The sequence below is a fragment of the Gobius niger genome (assembly GCF_951799975.1).
Source record: "Gobius niger genome assembly, chromosome: 4".
NCBI lineage: Eukaryota > Metazoa > Chordata > Actinopteri > Gobiiformes > Gobiidae > Gobius > Gobius niger.
In genome coordinates, this window is record NC_136855.1 from 8,892,389 (window position 1) to 8,916,634 (window position 24,246).

Consider the following 24,246-nt stretch of genomic DNA (forward strand, 5'->3'; position numbering starts at 1 on the left):
CACTTTAAAACAAAGTAGCTTTCATCAAAAACACTAAAGTGGTAATTTTTGATGATATGTATTTTCCACACACGACTTGCTCCAGCAATGTCCTAATGTGTAGAATGAGCCCAGACCTGCACTGTCACTCAAAAAGTTGTTCGGCTTCGAAGCTCCGTCATGCATGAGCTTGACTCATTGACTGCCAATGACGTCTGAAGACATCAATTGAAATCCGAACGTTGATTGCCAATGACGTCTATAGACGGGGTCTTGAAAAAACACTCAAAATCCTAAAAAACCTCTGGCAGTGGGGAGCTCTCTGATTTGAAATTGGCTGGCAGTCAATGAGTTGATATAGAAACTGCAGTTACGCCTAAGACCTGAGGTGCCAGTGGTGAGTTTAAAAATGTCAACTTCCATTAGTCCCTTTGAAGAAGGAAGAAAACGACTCATAAATTACTTAAACAGTTTCTCATCAATTAGTCGTTACAGCCCTGAATTGTTCTGACAGGCTTCGCATTTTTAGGAGAATGTTACTTATGCTTTAAAATCTGACTGTGTCTGATTTCACAGGAACCAAAGTTAGCGTTTGAAGATGTGGACGCCACAGAGCTGTATCCATGTGTGATGTTTTACAGCAGTAACCCTGGAGAGAAGGTAACATTACCAACACTCTTTCAAATGTATTAATCCTTAAATAAACTAATGTACTGAAACTTATATAGTATCTCGTGATTTGCATGGTTTCGGTGATTGTGATTTGGTGATGGAATTATAAAATGTGGTGAAAAAGTATGTACATATGTACAGATATGAAACATTATAGCAGCAAAAAAGATTTTCTTTTTAGCTTTTCTGAAATAGCAGAACCCAGAAATCATTCCAATAAATTTGTAGGAAAAAAACTGACCTTTTTGTGCCTGATCTGCTCTGTTCTGTGTCTTTAGGTGAAGATCTGTGACATGCAAATGCGCGGCACTCCTCGGGACCTGCTCCCGGGCGACCCCGTCTGCAGCCCCATGGCCACTGTTTTAGCCGAAGCCACCACTCAGCTCATCCGCATCCTGCACCGCACCGACCACTGGACCCACCGCATCAACAAAATCATGATCGAGCGGCTGCACAAGATCAAAATCTGCTTCAAAGAGTCCGCCAGCTCCTCGTCCGGCGGGCAGCGGCTGAAGAAGAGCCGCTCCGTGCAAAGCCGAGAGGAGCACGACGCGCAGAAGGAGAGTCAGGACGGTCCCGCACGGCCAGAGGAGGAGCGGGGCCGCCACGGCCGGCAGCATGGGCTCGCCGACCTGTCGGAGCAGCACCTGAAGACCATGTGCACCGAGGTGTGGCCTGTACTGGCGGTGATCGGAGGAGCGGACGCGGGTTTGAGGGTCGGAGGGCGCTGCGTGCACAAACAGACCGGCCGACACGCCACGCTACTGGGGGTGGTCAAGGAGGGCAGCACCTCGGCCAAAGTGCAGTGGGACGAGGCCGAGATCACCATCAGGTACTAAAGGTCTGGGTTATAGGGGAAAGGAGTGACACTCATTCTGCACATTTCACACTGTAGAGTCTCGGGCTGCCACATTAATCACTAATGTTTCAAAATCACTAAAGCTGACCATAAGTCACATGCTCTAATATTTACTTTGACTGCACCAAGCATTCTCTGTGGTGTTGTTTCAATAAGATCCTGCAATGTCAAAAGATCCAGTTAGTTTTTCACCAGGGTCTTATATTAATGATGGGAGTGTGTGATCACTGCTCAAAGCCTTCTCCAGCACATCCCAAAGATTGTCAATGGCGTTAAAATCTGGAGTCTGTGGCGGCCCATCCATGAGGGGCAGTGTATTAGGTTATATAATGTCCTCTGCAGGGAACAAAATACACAAATTAAGAATATTGGACCTTAAAATAAGACATTTTTGGCTAGAGAAGAAATCTGGCAGTTGGACATCATTTTGCGCTTACGTTTAAAAATCTTTTAAAAGTCTTTTCCTCCCCCTACATGTTCCAGCCATGTCCTAATGTGTAGAATGAGCCCAGGCCTGTTCACCACAACTGCTGCTAAAATCCTCCACTGTCACTCAAAAAGTAGGTCCAAAGTGCCGTCATGCACAAGCTTAATATAGAAGCTGTAGTTACGCACAAGACCTGAGGTGGCAGTAGTGAGCATAAAAATGTCAACTTCTATTTAGTCCCTTTTTAAATGATGAAAAAAACTCATTTTGATATACAGTATTATCTCATTTTAAATACAGTGAGATGTTTTTTTATTGCAAAAATACTTCTACTGCAGGTTTCCTTTTTTTTACTAACTCAAATCAAATCATTTCTAGATTGTTTTTGCAGAGTAGTGTTATGTCTAAAACCTGCTCAGTGCTCACCCTCTAGTTCAGACCTGTACAGAGGGATTCAAATGTGTGTTTTTGTGATTTTAGCAGTTCATATTGAGTCTTCTTTGTTATTGAAGCCCCTGGCTGTGTAGAAAATGTGAACTATGAGGTGAAACCAGATTTTCACAAATGTAACAGTAACAGTTGCAAAAAAAAAAATATCTCAGTTAAGTTCAGTCCAGAGAATGTTGCAAAGTGTTTTGGATTTTTGTTGGATCTTTGTCACTTTTATTGAGAGTGAGTGACCTAATATTTTTATCTCACTGAAATAGATCTGGTCATTACAAACACCACTACACAAAGACAAAATAACTAGCATACGTTGATTCTTGTTTTATTTTTTTATAGCTGCTTCAAATTTTGTTCCAGCTTTGAGAGACATGTTCTGACCCTGCAGAGGACATTTTCTTATTAAACCATATTGTGATTTGATTCATCTTGCAGCCTGTACAGTTTGACGACATAGAACAATAATACGATAATAATAATAATGCATTCAGTATAGCCTTTCTTGTTCATTCTTTCTTCATTGATAACGATTGTCCATTATCTTAGTCTTTCTGATCTACCATCCTCTACTCTCTCCAAACTCTTACATATTCATGAATTGATCATTTCTTGTGATCCGTGCTTGATTTAGTCCTTGCATGCCAGATATTTAACTTATAGGTTGCGTTGACGTGGCATAAAGAAAGAAAGGGCCTTTAGTTTTCCCATGGTAGATTTGGCCTTTTTTGGCCTTTCCATAAGAAACAAAAACTGACAGTAAGTTCAATGTCTTCTCTGTCGGATGAACCTGACAGTAAAGTATTTAGTTCTTAGCATACATTTAATTTGCAGATGTGTGAATTGCCCATATAGCTACGTAGGCTCCTGCTATGCTACCTGATATGATTAATTCTGGAAAGACGTGAACGCAACCTATTCCCCAATCATATGTTCTTCTGATTTGCCTGGATAATGCACGTGGACCTGCTCCTTCCTGCCCTCTCCCTTACTTTGTGTTTCCTTCCCTTGTCTCCTTTTTTCCTCCTCCTCCTCGAAAACAAAACAAACCAATCCCTGCAAAACTAAAGCTTCCCAACTTTCTGGTCGCCTAGTGACACGCCCTTATACAACCTGGAGCCGTGCGAGCCGCTGCCTTTCGACGTGATGCGCTTTCGGGGCCTGACCGCGTCCCTCCTGCTGGACCTCACCTACCTCACCAGCATCCACGAGGAGAACGCGGCCAAGCTCAGCGCCCAGAGGCACTACAAGAAGCACAGGAGCACGCCGTCGACCGGGCAGGAGCCGGGCGGCAACGGCGAGGACAAGCCCGACGCCGATCACAACGAAACCAAGGACGTGATCGGCCAAAACGCGCCGTCCTCGGACTTGAGGGTGTCCCACAGCCTGGATGAAGTCAAAGCACACGCGGCGCCCAACTCCAAATCGGAAAGCGAGATTTCCTACGTGGCGAATGAGGGTATTTTCAGCTCCGGCCCTCACGCTGCCTCAGAGGGGGGCAGGAAGAAGGGGCACGAGCACGGAGGAGTAGGGGGGAGGAGTCACGAGTGCACGGCGGCGTCTCAATCGGAGATCCACGCGGTGCAGCTGTCCTACCTCTACCTGGGCGCCATGAAGTCCCTGAGTGCCCTGCTAAGCTGCAGCAAGTACGCCGAGCTGCTCCTCATCCCCAAGGTGAGGCCCTGTTACAGGCGGCTGGCTTCACGTGCTCTTTATACTGTATGCTGCAAATGTATCATAAATGCAATCACTACAGTACAGAACACATTCAACTGCAAGTTTTCTGTCACATTCTTGTCTATTTCACAGAAAGATTAGCTTAAATTTTAAAATCTTTATAAATCTAAATAAAACAAAACAAAATCCGATACTCAACCGATACTTGTTTTGGCGATCACCGCTTTGATAACACAACTTCCACCGACTGAAGCGCCACGACAGCTCCCAAAAAGCTCCTCCTGAGGTCGTACGTGTCTTTCTGTACATCTCCATCTCTTGTTAAGCTTAAACATCTGTTTGCGGAGTAAAAACAGCTTCATTACAGCCATACGAGGCTGCACTCACTATTCAGCTGCACAGCGAAGGGGAGCGAGTGCAGGGAGGTGGGAGGAGCTTATGGGGAGATAGCTTGAAAATCAGGAACTGAAGCTACAAGATATTTTGTTTTGGCTGTTTTGGATCACCATTGCATTTTCTCACCAACAGTGTAAGATAGTGATAAAGATGTGTTCGAGAATCGAGATTATTACCAAACACCTCCCAAAAGTGTAATAACACCTCTTGAAATTGCCCGAAGACTTTCTAAAAACATGTAATATATTGAAAGTAGTTTTGCTCCACAACAGGGCACACATTTGTTGTTCACTATCATGTCATTCAATCATTACCTTTTTTGAATGTTTATCTTATTTTTAAAAACAATATAAATATTACAAATAACATCCTTGGCAAGGCAACGAACAAATACGAGACAACGAGATTTGAGTTGGTTTGAACATTTGTCATTTCTCCCCCTCCTCCAGGTGATCCCGGAGCCGGTGTCCAGCGGACATAACGCAGACCTGAACACCAGCACCGTGGCGCCCCCTGCTGCCTCGTCGCCGGTGTGTCAGGAGGAGGTGGACATGAGGGCGGCGCTGCAGTTCCTGATGCGGCACATGGTGAAGCGCGCCGTGATGAGGTCCCCCATTAAACGAGCGCTGGGCCTGGCCGACCTGGAGCGCGCGCAGGCCATGATCTACAAACTGGTGGTGACTGGGCTGCTGGACGAGCCGACCGCGGGGAAGCCCAAGCCCGGTGAGGACATTCAATACATTTAGGGGTGGAGGATCAGAATTTCTTTGAAAACAATGGCCCTGACTTCACACAGCGTCCAAATGTAACAATTATTCTCTGTGTCCTTGTCCCTGTAGTGCGCAGCGAGCCCGAGGGGGAGGTGGAGGGCGCCGAGGGCGAGCAGTCGGCTCAGACCCCGGTCACCACCAGCCCCTCGGCCTCCAGCACCACGTCCTTCATGAGCTCGTCTCTGGAGGACACCACCACCGCCACCACCCCAGTCACCGACACAGAGACCGTCCCGGCCACGGAGAGCCCGGGCGTTATGCCTCTCAGCCTGCTCAGGTCAGGACACACATGATGCACCGGAAGGAAACACATCACAAAGCTTTGAGAGTAGCTTCACTAAAAGTTTCAAGCAAGAATTTGATACTTTTTCTCCTTTTTATAAATCTATTTCCATTTTACAAAACAATTTTATCTATTAGAGAAGACTTCACCCACGTTGAAGTTGCTTAACTTGTTGGCCAGAGTACACTATTTATGAAGTAAATTTAAAGCTGATCTTTCATGCTTAATCACACGTTTTGAGCTTTAATGTGATGGTCTGTAAGATTAAAAATTGAGGAGAGAGAAAGGGAGAAATAAAATAAAATAGAAAGTAACAGGAAAACTCGTTCCACTGGTTAAAGTTAAGGCATCGGGAACTCTGATTAGTTGCTAAGATCAGCAAAGAAAGAGACTTCAGAAAAAAATGTCACTATTTAATTTAACTTTCGTTACGTCAGATGGCCCTTGCAGTCAGTTATACACAATCTATTACATTTGCAAAGCATTTAAACTTGCAGACTATCACTTGAACCCATAGACTGTAAAACTAAGTGTGGACTGAGGGAGCGAGGCGTTCAGCACAGGCTAGCTGAAGTTCGTTCATGTTAGCAATTTGACTGCGTTTTTGGAGCCAGCTCCATTGTTTAAAATAGGGCAAACACGTGGAGGTGACATTTCTGCTGCCAGAGGGTGCTCCAGCCCAATTCAGCATCCTGACCACCCAAGTCTGCCTTTTCCACACAGAAAGTATTTCACATTTTTAAATGGGAAATACCAATTGACATATTATGTACGATACATCGACTAAAAAGAAAGTTGAAGGAAAAGTAGCGTTTCTTGAAAAAATATAAGTTACTAATTCACCGTGACTTTTGTATTTCAGACAAATGTTCTCGAGTTACCCCACCACCACCCTGGTCCCCTCCCGCCGGGCGCAGACTCCCCCAGTCTCCTCCCTGCCCACCTCGCCCTCTGACGAAGTGGGTCGCAGGCAGAGCCTCACGTCGCCCGACTCCCAACCCTCCAGACCCCAGAACCGAACGGGCACCTGTGAGTACTCTGCCAGGATGTTGTTCCAGGTCGAAACAGATCAATCCTACGTGTTTCACATATGATTTTGTTCGTTTAGCCTTGTCGGACCCCACCAGTCGACTGTCCACGTCTCCTCCTCCCCCAGCCATCGCTGTTCCTCTGCTGGAGATGGGATTTTCTCTGAGGCAGATCACCAAGGCTCTAGAGGCCACAGGTAAGCAGAGAGATTGTGCCAAAACGAAAGCCTTAAATGTCATTGAAAAGTTTCAATGGTTTCAGTGGGATTTCTTCTTCTTGCTTCCCCTCAGGGACCCGTGGAGAGGCCGATGCCCAGAACATCACGGTGCTGGCCATGTGGATGATCGAGAACCCGGGAGAGGATGACCATGTGGAGCCCAGACCCAGCAGCGTGGGCGGAGAGCCGGACCCCTCGTGCCCAGGAGCTACCGCCTCCCATGGGGGGAAGTCTCAGAGCTGCAGCCCCTACCTTTGCTGCCCCGGGGACATCTCCTCTGCAGACACCGCCGAGCTGGAGGAGGGCTTCAGTGAGAGGTAGAGGTGTTATTCTTATCACAAAATTGCACAGTATTATTATTATTGACATTTTTTTGGGGGGTCATCACTGCGGAAAACATGAAAAAAAAAGTAGTGCCTTATGATTGCTTTGTTAAATTGACTGGTCCTCATTTTGTATTTATCTTGATCTCCATTAGCTTCATTAGAGTCATTTCAACACGCTGCACAATGTTGTTGTTGTTCACAGCACCACAAACAACAAAGTGATACAACAGTAGTACGTTAGTGATGAGATAGTTTAGTAAAATGTGATTGTTATGGTCTTGAAACTTTCTGGACATTTATTGGATATCGTAATCATGCAGCTCTGTTTCATAGACAACATTCTTCATTTGTGCCGTACATCTGTGAAACGGACATTAGTTTTCTTATTGACATTGATTTTGGTTTCAGTCCGGAGGGTCTGGAGCCGGAGAACGCCTCGGCCTCCAATGGGGCTCCTCTCAGGGGCAGAGCGGCCGGACGCAAACACAGGTTTGACCTGGCGGCGCGGACTCTGCTCGCTCGAGCCGGTGAGGACATGTTTTTACACATTACAACTCTCATTTTCCTGACCTCCTCACCCAATTTAAAAACTACTGACAATATTCTGTGTTCTTTTCATATGTCATATAGATTAGGTTTAAGGTGCTCAAATAGTCCCTGTGCACGGGGTCCTTTTTGGTGGAAAATGCATGGAGGCTCAGTAACAATCACTGTAATAGGGAATGCTGAAATAGTAGTTTTAGTTCAGTTTATTATGAATATACAGTAAAAACATTTACACATTCATTCATGGAATAATGCATATTCATAAATGGGACACCCTTGAAGCAACAGTTTGCTTATATATAGGGCCCAAGATAAGACACAATATTAAAAACACAAACATACATTAATACATTAGCAACCTAGGAAACATTATCTTTGGTGCCTATAGTAGTAGTTAATTTAATTAAGCAGTGAACACTTAAGCTTGGAGGTAAAGCTGGGCCTCCCCCAATATCTACGGCTCACTTTTTTCAAATTCAACATAAGTGACCTGCCAAAAAAGCTACAATGACAGCAAAAGGACAATTGCATTAAAGTGATAGTCTGCACGTTTGTAAAGTGAGGAGGCATAGCGCGAAATTTGAAAGTAAGCAATTAATTCCTCCCCTCTTTAATCAGTAAGCCCTTCTTAGTTTGTAAAATGAGGAAAGCAGGAACAGAATTGTCAAAAGTAAACAATCAAGCTCCTCCCCCTCCCTCCTGATTGGACCTGACAGGCTGGTTCACAGGAAAAGATTGTCTCATTGGTCAACGTGGGAGGATACTAGACTCTGATAAGTTGCAGAGATCCGAGAAGGAGGGACTTTACAAAAAAATATGTATATATATTGTTACTTATATTATTACTCTTGACTCACCCCCTCTCTCTCTCATTGTCTCAGCGGGGCTATACCGCTCGGTGCAGGCCCACCACAGTCAGGCGCGCCGAGAGGTGCCCCCTCTGCAGCAGCAGGACCCCGGGGCGCTGTATGACTTCAACCTGGACGAGGAGCTGGAGATGGACCTGGATGAGGAGACCATGGAGGCCATGTTCGGGCAGGACCTGAGCTCGGACTCCGAGATTCTGGGAATGTGGATCCCAGAGGTACTGGACTGGCCAACATGGGTGTGTGTGACTTTAAGCTCCCACTGGGCTGCTGCCTTTACCCCGCTGCACCGTCTGTCATTTAACAAAGGGCTTAGAGCTGCACAATGTCAGCGAAATAAATTAGATTTTATGGGTTGATCCAGTTGTTTAATTGTGCAGCCCTGAACCCGGCTCAAAATGTTCATTACAACCAACTAATATTTTAACCCCTCATTCATCTGCGCTTCCTGCTTCGCTCTAACATTTCCCCGGCTGCCAACTACCATTGCATGAGTGCCTTTCCAGTTCTTGCCACTAACCAAAGCTCTAACATTGTCATGTCAATTCTTGGTAACTTTGCGTCTTGTTGTCCAGCACGTCTGCGAAGCTGACGACCGCGACGAGGTGGTGGTGTGCGAGTTGTGCGAGGCCAACGTGGCCAACTTTAATGCGCACATGAAGAAGAGCCACCCGGGCTGTGGGCGCAGTGCCAACCGACAGGGTTACCGCAGCAACGGCTCCTATGTGGACGGGTGGTTCGGCGGAGAGTGCGGCAGCGGGAACCCGTACTACCTGCTCTGCGGAAGCTGCCGCGAGAAGTACTTGGCCATCAAGAGCAAAGCCAAAGTGCCCATAGTGGAGAGGTGTGACCAAGAATGCTCATTTTCCTGTTGTGTGAAAAACGAATATTGCTTTGATTTGTTTTTTGTTGCTGCTGAATATAGTGTCATCCTCAATGGCAACTCCTTTATCATTTAGATTTGTACTGTAGCAATAACCTTCTTGTTTCATTATCACTCGTAATATCATGCACATATTGTCTAAGGGCCTGAACGATATTAGTACGACAGATGAAGGTAGTGATCCTGAATCACAGCCGTAAAAAGCAACAATTTGGAGACATTAGACACACATGTTGCCCAAAACACTTCACTTTAAAAAAAGGCTCCATTCCAACTTTATTTATAAATAACGCCTTAGACAGGAGAGATGGGACAAAAAACCTATCGCAATTATTATTGCAATACGAAGTATCACAATACTCAATACTTGTGTTTGGAGGCATTTTTATTCTGCACATTTTGTTTGATGCACTTTTCAATCTTAACACTTAACACTAAAAATGTCAAATGTCATTAGAACACATAACATGACTGTTTTCGTTTTACACAGTTTTGAGGTAAACAAATTACTTTTCAGAATTACTATATCGCAATACGTATCATATCGGCCCCTGATTATCGTGATACGTATCGGATTGTAACAAAAGTGTGTCGTCCCAGCCCTAGGAGACAGAACAGTGCTGTACACACATTGTATATAATTAACATAATAGACAAAACATTTTTAGAAGGGGTTTAAAAGCATGAAGTGACTTACTTGTCTGATTGGAGCACAAAAAGAAATGAGGCCTTGTTTTAGCACAGTGACATGATCTGTGCTAGAAGAAGGGCATGACTGTTAATATCGACATACTGTAGATTTGTCGTATAACAGCCCAACTGTGGACTTTTGTATTATGTGCATTTTGCATTTATTTTGTTATATTGTTTTCAGGTACAAAGGCCAAGCTCCTGACTTGCTCGGCAAACAAGACAGTGTCTATGAAGGTGAAACCCTTTTCACATCTATAATTGATATTTGCAAGTTTGTGTTTCTTATGGCTATTAGGCTGGACAGTAATTGATGTAGTTCACATTTCCAACTCGGTACTCCTGACTCCTGATAAACTTCCCTATACGGGGACAATTAAGTGAACCTTACCAGTGCTATTAAACACAGAAAGTTTCCAATGTTTTACTCCCAAATTTGAACCCCTTATACACAGCCACATCGACATTGTTATTCACGCTAGCTCGATAACGCTGTGTGTGGCCCCCACAGAGGACTGGGACATGCTGGACGTGGACGAGGACGAGAAGTTGACCGGGGAGGAGGAGTTCGAGCTCCTGGCTGGGCCTCTGGGTCTGAGCGAGCGGCGGGTCGTTCCAGAGGCCGTGCAGTTCTCAGACAGCGACCCCCTCGGAGCCTCCGTCGCCATGGTGACCGCCACCAACAGCATGGAGGAGACGCTGCTGCAAATCGGTGAGCGTTAAAAAGCTCAACGAGACGAAATAGTCTACGAAATGAACACTGATTGAACACACAGCATTAGCAATAGAACAAATGACCTCATGATTGTCTCTGCATTTTCTCTCGTATGATTCTTTGACGTACCGTTTGTGTCCAGGCTGTCAGACGTCAGTGGATAAGAGCTCCACCGGGAGGGTGACTCTGGGGGAGCAGGCGGCCGCACTGCAGACGCCCCACGACCGCGTGATGGCTCTGAGGAGGGTCACCGCGGCCGCTCAGGTGCTGCTCGCCCGGACCATGGTCATGAGGGCCCTGTCTCTGCTCTCTGTCAGGTGAGACGTCAGCCATACTTTTATATTGCAGGGTTTCTGTGGGCAGGATCCGATCCGATATTTTGTCCTAGCTCCATCTACCATTGTCTTAAACATGTTCACTCACAGTTTTGGTTGAAATTCTGTGCTCTATTTACCCCATATTGATTGGTCTCGATTTTTGATTTGATTTTTTGTTTTTGTTTTATTGATTAAACAACCCCTCACCTGGCCCTGCACCACGGAAACACACACATCTGCAAAGGAGCTCCAAAAAGTGGAAATGTCTGAAGAATGTCAAAAGCTGACAAACGAGCGCGTGGTGCATTTATAAGTATAGAAGACGGCTCAAACTTACAGATGTCCAGCTAGTCCGCTCTTCTTTCGGCTGCAGCCTCAAAAATCCTCACCGTCCAAATACAGCGAGAGTTTTCAAAGATGAAACGTTTCGTCCGCGTGACCGTGTCCTGATCCTCTGACATCTCTCCTCTCTGTTTTACCTACTTAAGACTAGTTAACGCAATTTTCTAGCTGATTTTACATTTAAATTAACCTGATCCTCTTCTATTCCCATGCCACATGCCCTCTTGTTTGTTTGTAACTCGTTCAGGCTCAGATTTTTTTCCAGAATGTGATAGGACTGAATTATCCTCAGTTATCCTCAGTTAAAACACACCATTAGATTAAAATTCGATTAATTGCCCAGGCCTTTCCTTTACTGTATAAACCTGTATTGGAATAGAATTGAATGTCACAGGATGACATAGAGCAGTAAGTTTCCAAGGTTAAAAAACACTGGAGTCTCTTTAACATTTACATTTGACACTGTCCCATTGTGGATTAGTCTCCCGTCAAACCTAGTGCTATCTCTCCCTCTCCTCTGTCTGTCTTCAGTGGCTCCAGCTGTAGTCTGGCTGCAGGCCTGGAGTCCCTGGGCCTCACTGACATCAGGACTCTGGTCAGACTCATGTGTTTGGCCGCCGCGGGACGAGCCGGTCTCTCCACCAGCCCCCCCTCTGGGACGGGACAGTCTGAGAGGCCCCGGGGAGCAGCCAAGACGTCCAAACCCATCTCCTGCCTGGCCTACCTGAGCACCGCTGTGGGCTGCCTGGCCTCAAACAGTCCCAACGCTGCCAAACTCCTGGTTCAGCTCTGCACTCAGGTAAAGACTTGCATTATTTAGCCCAATCCAGATTTAAAATAAAGTAGATAAAGAGAATAAAAGAATGAATCTATAGTGTCTATTACAGGCTTTTCCAATTCTTTATTAAGACATGTAGTCTGGAGGTTGGCATCATCTTTAATCGGGTGAATTAACCAATCGAAGATACGTAGTGTGAGTCAGTTAGTTTGAGTCAAGGCCCTTCTAAACTGTCTAATCAACGGTTTGCCATCCACGTCCATGAAAGGTTTGAAGGATTTTACGTACAAAGCTGCACTCAAAATATGTGATATAGTTTGTTTTAAGCTATCATTCATGTGTTATTTGTTTTTTTTTATAATGTGGTTAATTTAACAGTCCTAGTCTTCAGCAGCACGTAAAACGACGGCCTGTTTCATTTACCTGTGTCTTTAATCACCCAGAACCTCATTTCCGCTGCCACCGGGATGAACCTGACGACGGTGGACGACCCGATCCAGAGGAAGTTTCTGCCCAGTTTCCTGAGAGGCGTCGCGGAGGAGAACAAGCTCATCACGTCTCCCAACTTCGTGGTGACGCAGGCTCTGGTGGCTCTGCTCGCCGACAAAGGAGCCAGGCTCAGGCCGGCGTACGACAAGGCCGACATGGAGAAGAGAGGTGCGTGGACGCTCACATTTACGCACGTTATTGTCTCCTCCGGTGGTTCTCAACTGGTGTCATTGAATCTATCCTTACAAATGTCGAAAAGGAATCCACTCTGACACATATTTTCTCGTAAAATGTATTGATAATTAATTCAAAGGATACACAGTTTTGATCCACTTCTTGGGAACCACTGGTGTATTATAGTATTTTCTTATTTCAGTCACATGTTGCATAGTTCATGTTTTTTTTTTTTTCATCATCTACAGTACTGTGCAAAAGTAGTTGTGTCTTGTTTCCATGAACACTTTTAGGTGCCACTATTTCCATCATATTAGAACGCCATTACTGTGCTGTGCTTGTGTTGACTAACCTTTTGTTGAGACCAAAAACATAGACTTTTGCGCCCCTCTCTTTTCCACAGTACTGTAGCTGCGTTTGATCACATTTTGTCACTGCTTTTAAGTTGGTGTCTTGTGCCTTGTTCTCATCCCTCACTCACCACTCGATCTTGTCGCCTCTTGTCCCGTGTTCCAAGCAGGTCTAATTGCGCACTTCTATGCTCACCCCTCCCTCCATAATCCCTCCGCTGTAGGCCCCCTGGAGCTGGCCAACGCTCTGGCGGCCTGCTGCCTGTCCTCGCGCCTCTCGTCCCAGCACCGACAGTGGGCGGCGCAGCAGCTGGTGCGCACTCTGGCGGCGCACGACCGCGACAACAACCAGAGTCGGCCCCAGACCTTCGCCGACATGGCCGGGGACCTGCGGAAGTGCTCTTTTATCAAGCTGGAGGCGCATCAGAGCAGGGTGAGGAAGAGTGGAAACAATCACTAGCCTTTCAGTCCATTGGCCCTTTGTCCATTTCTTTGTTAAAAAAAACGTTTACAAGTCTTCCTTCCCTCTGCATTTGTTTACTTAAAATCCTTTGTGTCCTAGATGGATAGTTTGTAATAGGTGTGTTGTTAAACGCAGGTGATCACTTGCGGCTGGTGCAGTAAGAAAGATCTGTTGGCGACGAGTGGAAACGACGGCACCGTTCGAGTCTGGACTGTGACCAAAAATCAGTACACGCTTCAGCAAACCTGCATCTTCAACAAGAAGTAAGAGATTTGTTATTTACAATGCAATTACAGTGATAAAGATTTCTTTGTTTGGGATTTAATTCATTTGAGAACTGAAACATGGCTTGATAAGGGGAATAAAAGAATTACTTTCCTTTGTATTGAGCATGAAATAATGTGAAATAAATATTCACTTTATTTGTTTGCAAAAGATATAGTATTATAAATTTATAGTATATTTTTGTGTGTGCACTGTTGCCTTCATTGTTTCTGAGTTCGGTCTGACAAATGCTACTGCTACTTCTCAGTGATGGTTCCTCAGAGGAGGGCATGTCTGGACTCGGATCCCCCTCGGACCCCTCTCTGTCCCCTTTGGCCTGGAGCGTCACTGGGAAGTACCTGGCCTCTGCCATGGAGAAGTTGGTCAACATCTGGCAAGTCAATGGTGAGTCAGAAATGTTCCTTTCTCGACCCACAGAAGTCCAGTTAGCTCCAGTGTTACTTTTGGTAGTTTTATGCGTAAAACTTGTTAACCCTGTAGTTTCGACCTCTCTGTTTTGAAATGCAAGTGCGTGTTCTTGATTACTCTCTGTGTGACCCAGGGGGTAAGGGCATTCTGGACGTGCAGCCTCACTGGGTGTCTGCTCTGGCCTGGCCTAAAGAGGAGGCGGAGTCCCTGTGGTGCGGGGAGCCCAAAGACCTGCTGCTGGTGGGACGGATGGACGGGACCCTGGGCCTCATCGAAGTGTTGGACTCGTCCAGTATGCACCGCACAGAGCTCGAGCACTGCTACAGGAAAGACGGTAGGGAAGGGCCTTGTTTGCAATTGGGACATATTTTCTGCTTCATTTCAGACAGATATGTTCACTTTCTACTGGCACATTTCGTACTCGTGTTGTTCAGGTGTCCAACGCATGAACTAAACACAAAGACAAAGAACAATGGGCAATACTGACAATGCAGGAAGGAAAGGAAGATTTAGCTGATCTCATTTTACTTTCTTCTCTCCATAAGGGCACTTCAACAGGATTATCGGCGAGAGATTATGTTGCTGGAAAAAAAAGTCTGTAGCGCATCTCAAAAGATCTAAACCCCAAAAGGAAAGTAGCGAGACAAAAGGAACCTCCTGCACTTGGAAAACAACAAAGCGTGTGTCCATGGGCACATATCATGAACTAGTGTCTCTCCTCCCTCTCGGCTCAGCGGTTCTGTCTTTCACCTCAGTCAGTCGCGCTGGGCCAGTCTGTGTCATTTTAAACCTACACATGTGCAGCATAGGACAAGAAAAGCAAAAGTTTCACTAGTCTGTTGCAGCTGTTAAACGCAAACTGTTCCAGCGTGTGGACTGTATTGTCCTACTGCCAGGTAGGAACAATTATTGCGATTGTGCATTTAAATGTATCAAATAGAAGATTCACAAATCAAATTGCAAACTGCCAAAATGATGAGTGAAGGAGAACACACAATAATCTATTTTCAAAAGTATTTGGTTTTATGTGGACAGCTCCCTCTTCTGGAGGAGTTTCCCTGACATTCAGAGTACCTCTGGGGGGACAAAAAAATATGTCTGGGATGGAATCACAGAGCGTCTAAACAATTTAGAATCTGCTTTATAGGAACTCAGACCTTTAAAGCAGTACTAAGTAACGTGTTTACCTTAATAAATCCTTTCCATAGTCCCTGTGGGGGTAATACAAGTGTCTATGGGATGATTGGATGGTCTTTCATCTCCCCCTGGTGTCTCTGGCCAGAAAACCATGTTTGCAACTTGACTGCCACCGGTGCGGAGAAAGCAATACACACTAATGGAATCACAAAGAAGAAGCTAACATGCTAACGGGCAAAGCTAACTGCGGGCTAACGTCACTTTAAACAGTATTTACAGCAAAGTTTGAGTGAAAAAAAATATTTATATTGTATAATTGGATGCACAGTAACCCTCTCTCCCTTCGCCTTTCCTGTCAGCGTAGTATTTACTCTCCAAGACCATTAATAAGTTAAAAATTCGTAACTTGCTACTACACCTGCAGTTGCGCTTATGGCCTCTAGGGGGAAGATTTACTTAGTACTGCTTTAATCTGATGCAGCTGAACCTGAGATCAGAGGCTCCACAATTCTGATTGGTGAACATCTATCAGTCAAAGAGTCTGAAAGAACAAACAAACCTCAGCTTCTTGAGGTTTGGTTATTGCAGAAGGCAAAACTTTGGTTGCAATTCCATCTCGGTTAACCTTGCAGCCCTTCTGCCAGGTACCGAGCTGGGAGTGCACACCTGACGTGGACACGCCCCAGAGAGCAGGGAGCCGGGAGAGAGGCCGCCTCTCAAGGTCGACCTTTTATACTGGTGGAGGCGGACGCCTGAAAAATATTACTTTATTTCCATAACAGATCAGGAAAAAAAGCACTCAGAATAACTCCAAAAAGAAAATGACCAAAATCAGCAACAAAGTGAAAAGGCTGATGGATGAATATCTAACACCGTTGCCTCCTCTCTCAGTGGCCGTGATGCAGATCGCCTGGTACTGCGAGGACAGGCCCTTCGCTGTAGGATACGCCGATGGGAAGCTGCTGATCGGGTCTAAAGAGCCTCTGGAGAAAGGGGCCATCGTGGTCATTGACGCACATAAGGTACAGGAGTTTTAGAGATTATAACACATCCCGTTATTGGTCTAATAGAAACCATAGTGATAAGGGATCAGTCTAGTGTGCACAATACCATCATGGAGTTTGTGTTGTCCAGGAGTCCATCAGCAGCATGAAGTGGAGTCCCAATGGTCAGATGTTGCTGACTTGTGCCAAAGAAGAGACGGTGAAGCTGTGGGGGAACCTGGGTGGCGAGCACGTGTCGGGCTCCGGGTGGCGCTGTCTCCAGAGCATCAGGAACCCTTCAGTGGTGAACGACGTGTCCTGGTGCAGTCTGCCGGGACGGGCCCCCAGACCCCTCGCCCTGTTCGCCATGTAAGTCATTAAAGGAACCTGGGACATAACAGTAATATTTATAATAATGATAACATGTATACTATTGCTGTTAACAAAGCTTTTTGGTTGATCACTTTGACCTCCATTATAAGAGATGGACTCTTGACACTCGCACGGGGACTTGAGATTTGAGAACATTGCGAACTCACACTTTCCAATAGTTTTGAATTTGGGCTTGTTTTCTTGTTTGGGCACTCGTATACCTATTTTGGCTGGCGGCGACAAACAGTCACATGTCGTGGGTGGCATCGTAGCTCAAAAGCACAGGTCGTAGTTTGTGGAACAGGGATAAACCGTTGTACAGCCAAAGATGAGCCACAGAGTCTTGTCAACAAAATACAACGTCAGCAAATCGCCGAGTCAAAGTAACAGAGCCCAGGCATGAACATGTCCGCATTTTTCTTTCCCTGCACTTTTCTGTGGAAATAAACACAGTTAGCATGGACTTGCCTCAGATAAACACACGACATCTGGAGCCTGAAACGATTCTGTCTTTGAACCATCACGTAGTGGAGGCGAGTGAAGGCTCAGGATTTTACTATCCACGTTTTGTAATGTGACATCTAAACATCTTGATGAGATGCTCTAGTTGTTTAGTTACTAGAGAGTAGTTTTCGGAATATTTGGTTTAAAGTTGTTGTATAAATTCACTTGACTTGGTCTCAGAGGCTTGTGTGCATCTCGGCCATATAGAGCGTAAATCAAAATAAAATGTTTAAATAGAGAAGGAATCTGCGATTGCTCGCTACATCCCCACTGTGGGCAGGAGAAACAGGTGCTCATCAAGATCTGAGGGCCAGAACTTACATAATAAAGTAAAAAAGTATTAATTTACTCACATTTATTAGACACCAATGTGTTTCGACTCAGCCAAGTCTTCAGCAGGGCACATGAACACTAACGTAAAGTCTTAGAAGTTAAAAAATACTTCCAGAGTTTTACTTTTTACTCCGACGTTTCAGATGTTGCCAAAATGGTCTGGTGTCGATCTGGACGGTGCCTCAGGAAATCTCCGACTTCCCTGAATCGACGTGTGGCGTGGACGGATGGTGGGAGACCGAGGCCAAACCCAAGTTCATGGTGCCGCTTACTTTCAAAAACATTCCTGTTTGCACATGTGTGTAATACGAAAAGTTGAGTTCTACTTCATGGTATTGTTGTCTGTCCGCAGTGCTCCCAGTGGTCAGAGGGCGGCGCTGTGTGCGTGTTCCAGCTGAAGGGGCACATCACGCCGGTGCGGACCGTCGCCTTCAGTCCCGATGGTCTGGCTCTGGCGTCCGGAGGAGTGGGAGGCCTCATGAACATCTGGTCTCTGCGGGTGAGAGATTTAACACAGGACAGAACTGCTTTTTGATCAAAGCTTTTCAAACATTCAACTTTGACACACAGGTTATTTTGAGTTGTAGTGCAAAAATATCAAGACTAAACTGTATAAAGCAGTTGTAAATACCTGATTATAGCATGATATAGGACTTCCTGGAGTAGTATTTCACTTCATTCACATCCTGTTCGTAATCCTGTCCCTTTGGTCGTTTCTTCTTCTACTGCTGAAGCTTCGATCTGTACGTCCCCGGGTTATATTAGGTCATACAAAAAGAACAATGACTAAGCATTTAAAAGCCCATAAGTCAACATTGGATAGGTTCTGAACAGTTTAGCTATTAAAAGTTTGTTATTCCCACTGCTGCCTGTGGGGGGGAACGCCAGTCGGACTTCTCACCAGCTATGAAATCTATCAAACTACACCTGAAATAATGTTTTTAAGCATCATTTCTCCAGAATATGTTTACTTATTCTTATCTTCCTTGGTCTCACAGCCGTTTTCCAAGTGAGTTTATTTGACTCTGCTCCTGAGCTCCACTAGACTGAAGTTAACTGTGTTTCCACAGCAGAGTCTAGTCATGTGTATTTGATCGTGTTCTGTTCCATGATCTGTCTCTTGAGTTTACTTTGCCTCTAAATTCCTTCACTCCTGACTGACTCGTACATCTCTCCACATCTTCCCCACATGTGACCTGTGCATGTTATGTTTCATTCCTTGTATGTTGTAATGGGTGTCTAACCTTTATGTTCCCTTGTGAGAGACTCCAGTGAAATAACAACGGTTGAGAGCTACTTGTACTGTAAGAATAACTGTGCACCTGCAAAGACAGAAAATGATTTTGATTTCCTCTAAGTGTTTGCAGACTGTGTTCAGCATGTTCATGACTCAATGATTTGGTGCACAAGAGAAACAGGATCTTCTGAGTTGTTTGCCAGTCCAGTAATCCAAAGTAACTTCTGTAGGAAACGTAACCGTGTCACCTTCATGTCTTTCCCCTCGTGCTCAGGACGGCTCGGTGCTGCAGACAGTGGTGGCCGGATCCGGGGCCATCCAGAACATCGTGTGGATCCCGGATGTGGGCGTGGCCGTCTGCTCCAACAGGTCCAAGGTACAGCTGAGAGAGACTGGAAACTGTTGTAATAAACTCACTATTTCAAAAGCTGCACACAAAGCTTTGGTTCAAATGCAAGAATATTTGATCAGACCTGCGTAGTGTTTATATGAAACCAACGTTTTGGGGGGTCACAAGAGAGAAAGCCACCCAGGAAACCGCCTCTATTCTGTCTGTGCTTTTGGACTGACAGGAACAGCCGTGAGTTTGGAAGATTTATAAATCCATGGAGCAGTTTCTAGCTATAATTGCGTTGTTTGTTTGTATGTTTGTGGACGCGTCACAGCGCCTCACACTGGCCTGGTGTGTGTATCACTACATTTTCACACACGAGTTAATCCATTTGGATGTACTGAACTGGCTCCATGTTTATAGAGACTGTTTTTGAAACTATTCATGTGGATAAAGCCATGTAGGGCTGAGGAATTAAATCTAAATTTAATAAGAATCGCAGTTTCGACGTTGGTCAATCTCAATTATCATCATGGGACTTTATAATCCTCAGGTTTACCGTCATTTCTTTGGCAGAAACCACTGAGAGACATTTTGTTTGAACTGAGTTATGTGTTAAAGGTCTGTCTTAGTTCATCTAGATGTATTTATTTTCTTTTGAAAAAATAAAATCAATATGAGGGGGAAAAAAAAGACTAAAAACTAAATATTCTCGGGTTTCATTTTGTCATTACCAGCTATTCTCGCAGTTTAGACCTCTACAAACATTTTAATTGAAAACACTTTGTGGAAAAAAATCAATTGAAATAATTTGCCAAAACTTTCAAATCAATTCTATATTTGAGAAACCCAATAGCCATTCCTGACAAAAGTGTGTATGCGTGTGCGTGTTTTTGTTTTTTCGCAGGATGTTTTGGTGGTGAACTGCTCTAACGAGTTCATGTCGTCGAACCATGTCCTGGCTACGTGCCGCTCGGCCCTGAAGAAGCAGGGCGTGGTGGGGCTCAACATGGCGCCCTGCATGAGGGCCTTCCTGGAGAGGCTGCCCATGATGCTGCAAGAACAGTACGCCTACGAGAAGGTACCGCGCCTACCGTTCAAAATGTCGTGGAGCTCCTTCTCGACTGCCTATATAGTTAAAAATGTGCCTTAAAAAATGCCTATATAAAGTAAGACAGGGTTCCCAGAGTAACTGATACACATGATCAGGTCAGTCTAGACTTTGGATGAATCTTAATGTCCTCCTCACAGCCTCACGTGGTCTGCGGGGAGCAGCTGGTGCACAGTCCATACATGCAGTGCTTGGCGTCTCTGGCCGTGGGTCTCCACCTGGACCAGCTCCTGTGCCGGCCGCCCATCTCCCCGCACCTCCGACACTGCCCCCTGGAGTCCGGGCTGGCCGTGTGGACCGCCAGCGAGTGGGCGTGGCTCGACTGCTTCTCCACCACGGTGAAGGCGGCGGAGGCTCTGGCCCGGGGACTCACTTTCCCAGGATCCTTCACTGTCCCTGACCTGGAGCCAGTGGCCAAAGAGGAGATGACACTGCTCATGGTGAGACGCCGCGGCTTATAAGATTACACTTTTGTTAGTATTTGTTAGTATTATTATTGTTGTGATGTTTCTTCAGGACAACAGTAAATGGACTGGGATGGACGAGCAGATCATGTCCTGGGCAACGTCTCGACCAGAGGTAATTCACATCACTAATGCTAACACACGACATTGCAAACTGCCAGTCATTTCAAATGGACTTGGTGCGGCTAAGAATCCTATTGTGGAAAATGCTGCATTTTTGACTTGGTCATGTCTTGACCTATCCACATGAAACAAAAACTGTTTCAAAGTTCAACATCTTCTCTCTCAGAACATATTTACTCAGGACAAATTACTCTCTCATAAAGAATTTTTCAGCCATAAGATGAATGTGGTTTGTAAATCCAACCACTGCCATATCATGATCAGGGAAAACATTTGTAGATTGTCTGTTTTCTGTTTGGGGATTAATTAAAGTGAGCACATTTAAATTCACGGCCAAAGAAACAGGTCTGTGCTTTATTTATGTGGGAATGATATGAGAATAATGTTGAGTTAAGTAATGAGTTCGTCAAGTGCCATGTTCTCACAGGGCATACGTTTGAAAATCTTCTCCTGTGATTCAGGACTGGCACCTCGGGGGGAAGTGCGACGCTTTCCTGTGGGGAGCAGGACGGCACGGACAGCTGGCCGAAGCCGGAAGAAACATCCTGGTGCCGACGATAGCGCCCTCTTTCTCTCAGGCCCAGCAGGTACAGGCTCATCGCTGTGCCACACACTTTTCACACCGCGGAGTCCATTTCAGTCACACTTATTATTCTGCTGTCACAGGTGGTGTGTGGTCAGAACTGCACTTTCGTCATTCAGCCCAACGGCACCGTGTTGGCCTGTGGAGAAGGCAGCTACGGCCGACTGGGACAAGGCAACTCCGACGACCTGCACGTGCTCACGGTCATCTCCGCTCTGCAAGGTCAGACGTGTCCCACTAATTAGTTTGCAAGATTTTTTTGGGAGATCCCTGGCCTGTTGATGTTCCTCGTTCGTGTTCCTCACCCGCGGCGTCTCTTTGCACAGGTTTCGTGGTGACACAGCTGGTCACCTCCTGTGGCAGCGACGGTCACTCCATGGCCCTCACGGAGAGCGGCGAGGTGTTCAGCTGGGGGGACGGAGACTACGGGAAACTGGGCCACGGAAACTCAGACCGACAGAGACGACCGCGGCAGATCGAGGCTCTGCAGGGAGAGGAGGTGGTGCAGGTAAGACTATAAGGACTATATCAATGACTGCTGCAGTGCCATTGTCTCACATCTTTGTTTAAATGGAGGATTATGTATTGATGGTAGGATTGGTGTGGACCTACCTACAGATGAACCGTCTGCTTCCTCGTTACTTAAATAAAGCTTTGCCGTGTGTCGTATGTCTGTGCAGATGTCGTGTGGGTTCAAACACTCGGCTGTGGTCACCGCCGATGGAAAACTCTTCACGTTTGGAAACGGAGACTACGGTCGACTCGGGCTCGGAAACACGTCCAACAAGAAACTGCCCGAGAAGGTCACTGCGCTGGAGGGATACCAGGTGGGACAGGTACGGCCCAAACCAACGTCGGTGACACTTTATTTCAGTTTTAGTAGAGTCCAAGATCAGCATCAGAGTGTTGATATGTGCAGGTGGCGTGCGGTCTGAACCACACGCTGGTGGTGTCCGCAGACGGGATGATGGTTTGGGCGTTTGGAGACGGAGACTACGGCAAACTGGGGCTGGGAAACTCTACGGCCAAGTCCTCTCCTCAGGTACTGCCAGCACAGGAGAGAAACTGTACTCTACTTCCATTTATGTACAGGGTTTTTCGGCAAGTCGTCAGATGAATCGTGACAAAATTGTGGCCTTAAATGCCATTGCAAAGGTCCATGTTGAGATTTTTAGTTGTAATGTACAAAGAGACCACACCCTCTCTTCACGCTGCTTATTTTCTGATGTTTTGTCCGCTAGTAGACAGATCTACAGCAAAAAACTACAACATCGTGGCACTGCCTCGTTTGGTATCCACGTGTAGCACAAAAGACGATGCTGTAATTCCAAAATTAGGTTTTCTCTACATTCTTGCAATAGCATCTCCTCTTTTGTAACTCCTACAGACTCCAAACATTCCTGTCTTGGACTCGTCTAATTCCTGCCTAATTTATTGATTTTGAATTCCATAAAACAAGGCAAAATTTGAACAAGCGTTTTCAAAAACTAAACAAGAGCTGAAAACGCTTCTAAAGAAATATTTTATTAAACAATGTATCAACAAATAAAACCATGTGTAAACCTGGGTCTAGGCAGTACTGGGTTTTCGTAGCTAAAAATGTCTGCAATTTTGTCCATTATTTTGCATAAAAAGCCTGAAACAAAAGTTTCAAACTGATATCACTAAATGATTTTTTTTTTCTCATTAAAAAGCATTTCATTTCATTTGCTGCTACTCTGTTTTTCTCAATTCTAAGCAGTGATTTATTTTTTCTTCTAGAAAGTGGACGTCCTGTGTGGAATAGGCATAAAGAAAGTGGCCTGTGGGACTCAGTTCTCAGTGGCTTTAACCAAAGACGGAAAAGTTTACACATTTGGCCAAGGTTTGTTCTTTTACTCTCCGTGCATCAACATGATTCACATTTGGAGTGTGGATTTGAATCTGGTTTTGCTGTTTCAGACCGTTTGATCGGCCTCCCCGAGGGCAGAGCCAGGAACCACAACCGTCCGCAGCAGGTGCCGGTGCTGTCTGGCGTTCAGGTGCAGGACGTGGCGGTCGGGGCGGAGCACACGCTGGTGCTGTCCTCCACTGGAGACGTCTACACCTGGGGCAGCAACTCAGAGGGACAGGTAACACATGATCCATCCATCCATTTTCCATCCATTTTCTTCCGCTTTATCCGGGGCCGGGTCGCGGGGGCAGCAGTCTCAGCAGAGATGCCCAAACTTCCCGATCCACACACACTTCCTCCAGCTGTTCTGGGGGGACCCCGAGGCGACACCAGGCCAGCTCGGAGACATAGTCCCACCACCGTGTCCTGGGTCTTCCACGAGGCCTTGTCCCACTAGGACATGCCTGGAACACCTCCCGCGGGAGGCGACCAGGAGGCATCCGAAACAGATGCCCGAGCCACCTCGGGATGATGTCATACATAATAATCTGTTCTTTAAGTACCCACTGCAGAAAGAGCTGGTTATTAGCAGCATGTTTAGTTTAGCAACAGGATCATCCTAAAGGTTACGCAGAGGAGATACTTAGATATTCAAAAGCAAATTGGACACAGTGGTTACATTGCAGAATGTGTTTTCCACACTTATTTTTGTATCTTGTGTGAACCTATGCTGTAAAAACAGTCGAGCAAAGTCATTATTTTTCAATAGATTTGGATGTAATGCCTTTTGTCATTACTTACGAAACCGAAATC

At 45.7% G+C, this 24,246-nt stretch overlaps 1 protein-coding gene across 2 annotated transcripts in view; it reads left to right on the forward strand.

Annotated features, from left to right (window-relative positions):
- The window catches only part of herc1 (HECT and RLD domain containing E3 ubiquitin protein ligase family member 1), an 80,346-nt gene that overhangs the window by 50,434 nt on the left and 5,666 nt on the right, over positions 1 to 24,246 (forward strand). Inside the window, exons 37-71 of one of the 2 annotated variants that reach the window (XM_079554602.1) lie at positions 556 to 639; positions 930 to 1,483; positions 3,449 to 4,052; positions 4,901 to 5,174; positions 5,291 to 5,498; positions 6,367 to 6,533; positions 6,613 to 6,729; positions 6,824 to 7,067; positions 7,485 to 7,603; positions 8,504 to 8,727; positions 9,064 to 9,332; positions 10,246 to 10,298; positions 10,573 to 10,773; positions 10,919 to 11,093; positions 11,967 to 12,234; positions 12,657 to 12,870; positions 13,451 to 13,659; positions 13,825 to 13,952; positions 14,222 to 14,358; positions 14,516 to 14,716; positions 16,411 to 16,541; positions 16,654 to 16,871; positions 17,855 to 17,972; positions 18,064 to 18,210; positions 19,223 to 19,324; positions 20,187 to 20,360; positions 20,531 to 20,830; positions 20,907 to 20,969; positions 21,439 to 21,564; positions 21,644 to 21,782; positions 21,887 to 22,068; positions 22,241 to 22,396; positions 22,480 to 22,602; positions 23,322 to 23,424; positions 23,502 to 23,671. In XM_079554602.1, coding sequence (XP_079410728.1) covers positions 556 to 639; positions 930 to 1,483; positions 3,449 to 4,052; positions 4,901 to 5,174; positions 5,291 to 5,498; positions 6,367 to 6,533; positions 6,613 to 6,729; positions 6,824 to 7,067; positions 7,485 to 7,603; positions 8,504 to 8,727; positions 9,064 to 9,332; positions 10,246 to 10,298; positions 10,573 to 10,773; positions 10,919 to 11,093; positions 11,967 to 12,234; positions 12,657 to 12,870; positions 13,451 to 13,659; positions 13,825 to 13,952; positions 14,222 to 14,358; positions 14,516 to 14,716; positions 16,411 to 16,541; positions 16,654 to 16,871; positions 17,855 to 17,972; positions 18,064 to 18,210; positions 19,223 to 19,324; positions 20,187 to 20,360; positions 20,531 to 20,830; positions 20,907 to 20,969; positions 21,439 to 21,564; positions 21,644 to 21,782; positions 21,887 to 22,068; positions 22,241 to 22,396; positions 22,480 to 22,602; positions 23,322 to 23,424; positions 23,502 to 23,671 — 6,702 coding nt within the window. The remainder of the gene's footprint in view (positions 1 to 555; positions 640 to 929; positions 1,484 to 3,448; positions 4,053 to 4,900; positions 5,175 to 5,290; positions 5,499 to 6,366; positions 6,534 to 6,612; positions 6,730 to 6,823; positions 7,068 to 7,484; positions 7,604 to 8,503; positions 8,728 to 9,063; positions 9,333 to 10,245; positions 10,299 to 10,572; positions 10,774 to 10,918; positions 11,094 to 11,966; positions 12,235 to 12,656; positions 12,871 to 13,450; positions 13,660 to 13,824; positions 13,953 to 14,221; positions 14,359 to 14,515; positions 14,717 to 16,410; positions 16,542 to 16,653; positions 16,872 to 17,854; positions 17,973 to 18,063; positions 18,211 to 19,222; positions 19,325 to 20,186; positions 20,361 to 20,530; positions 20,831 to 20,906; positions 20,970 to 21,438; positions 21,565 to 21,643; positions 21,783 to 21,886; positions 22,069 to 22,240; positions 22,397 to 22,479; positions 22,603 to 23,321; positions 23,425 to 23,501; positions 23,672 to 24,246) is intronic. The other variant, XM_079554603.1, reaches the window with a different exon arrangement.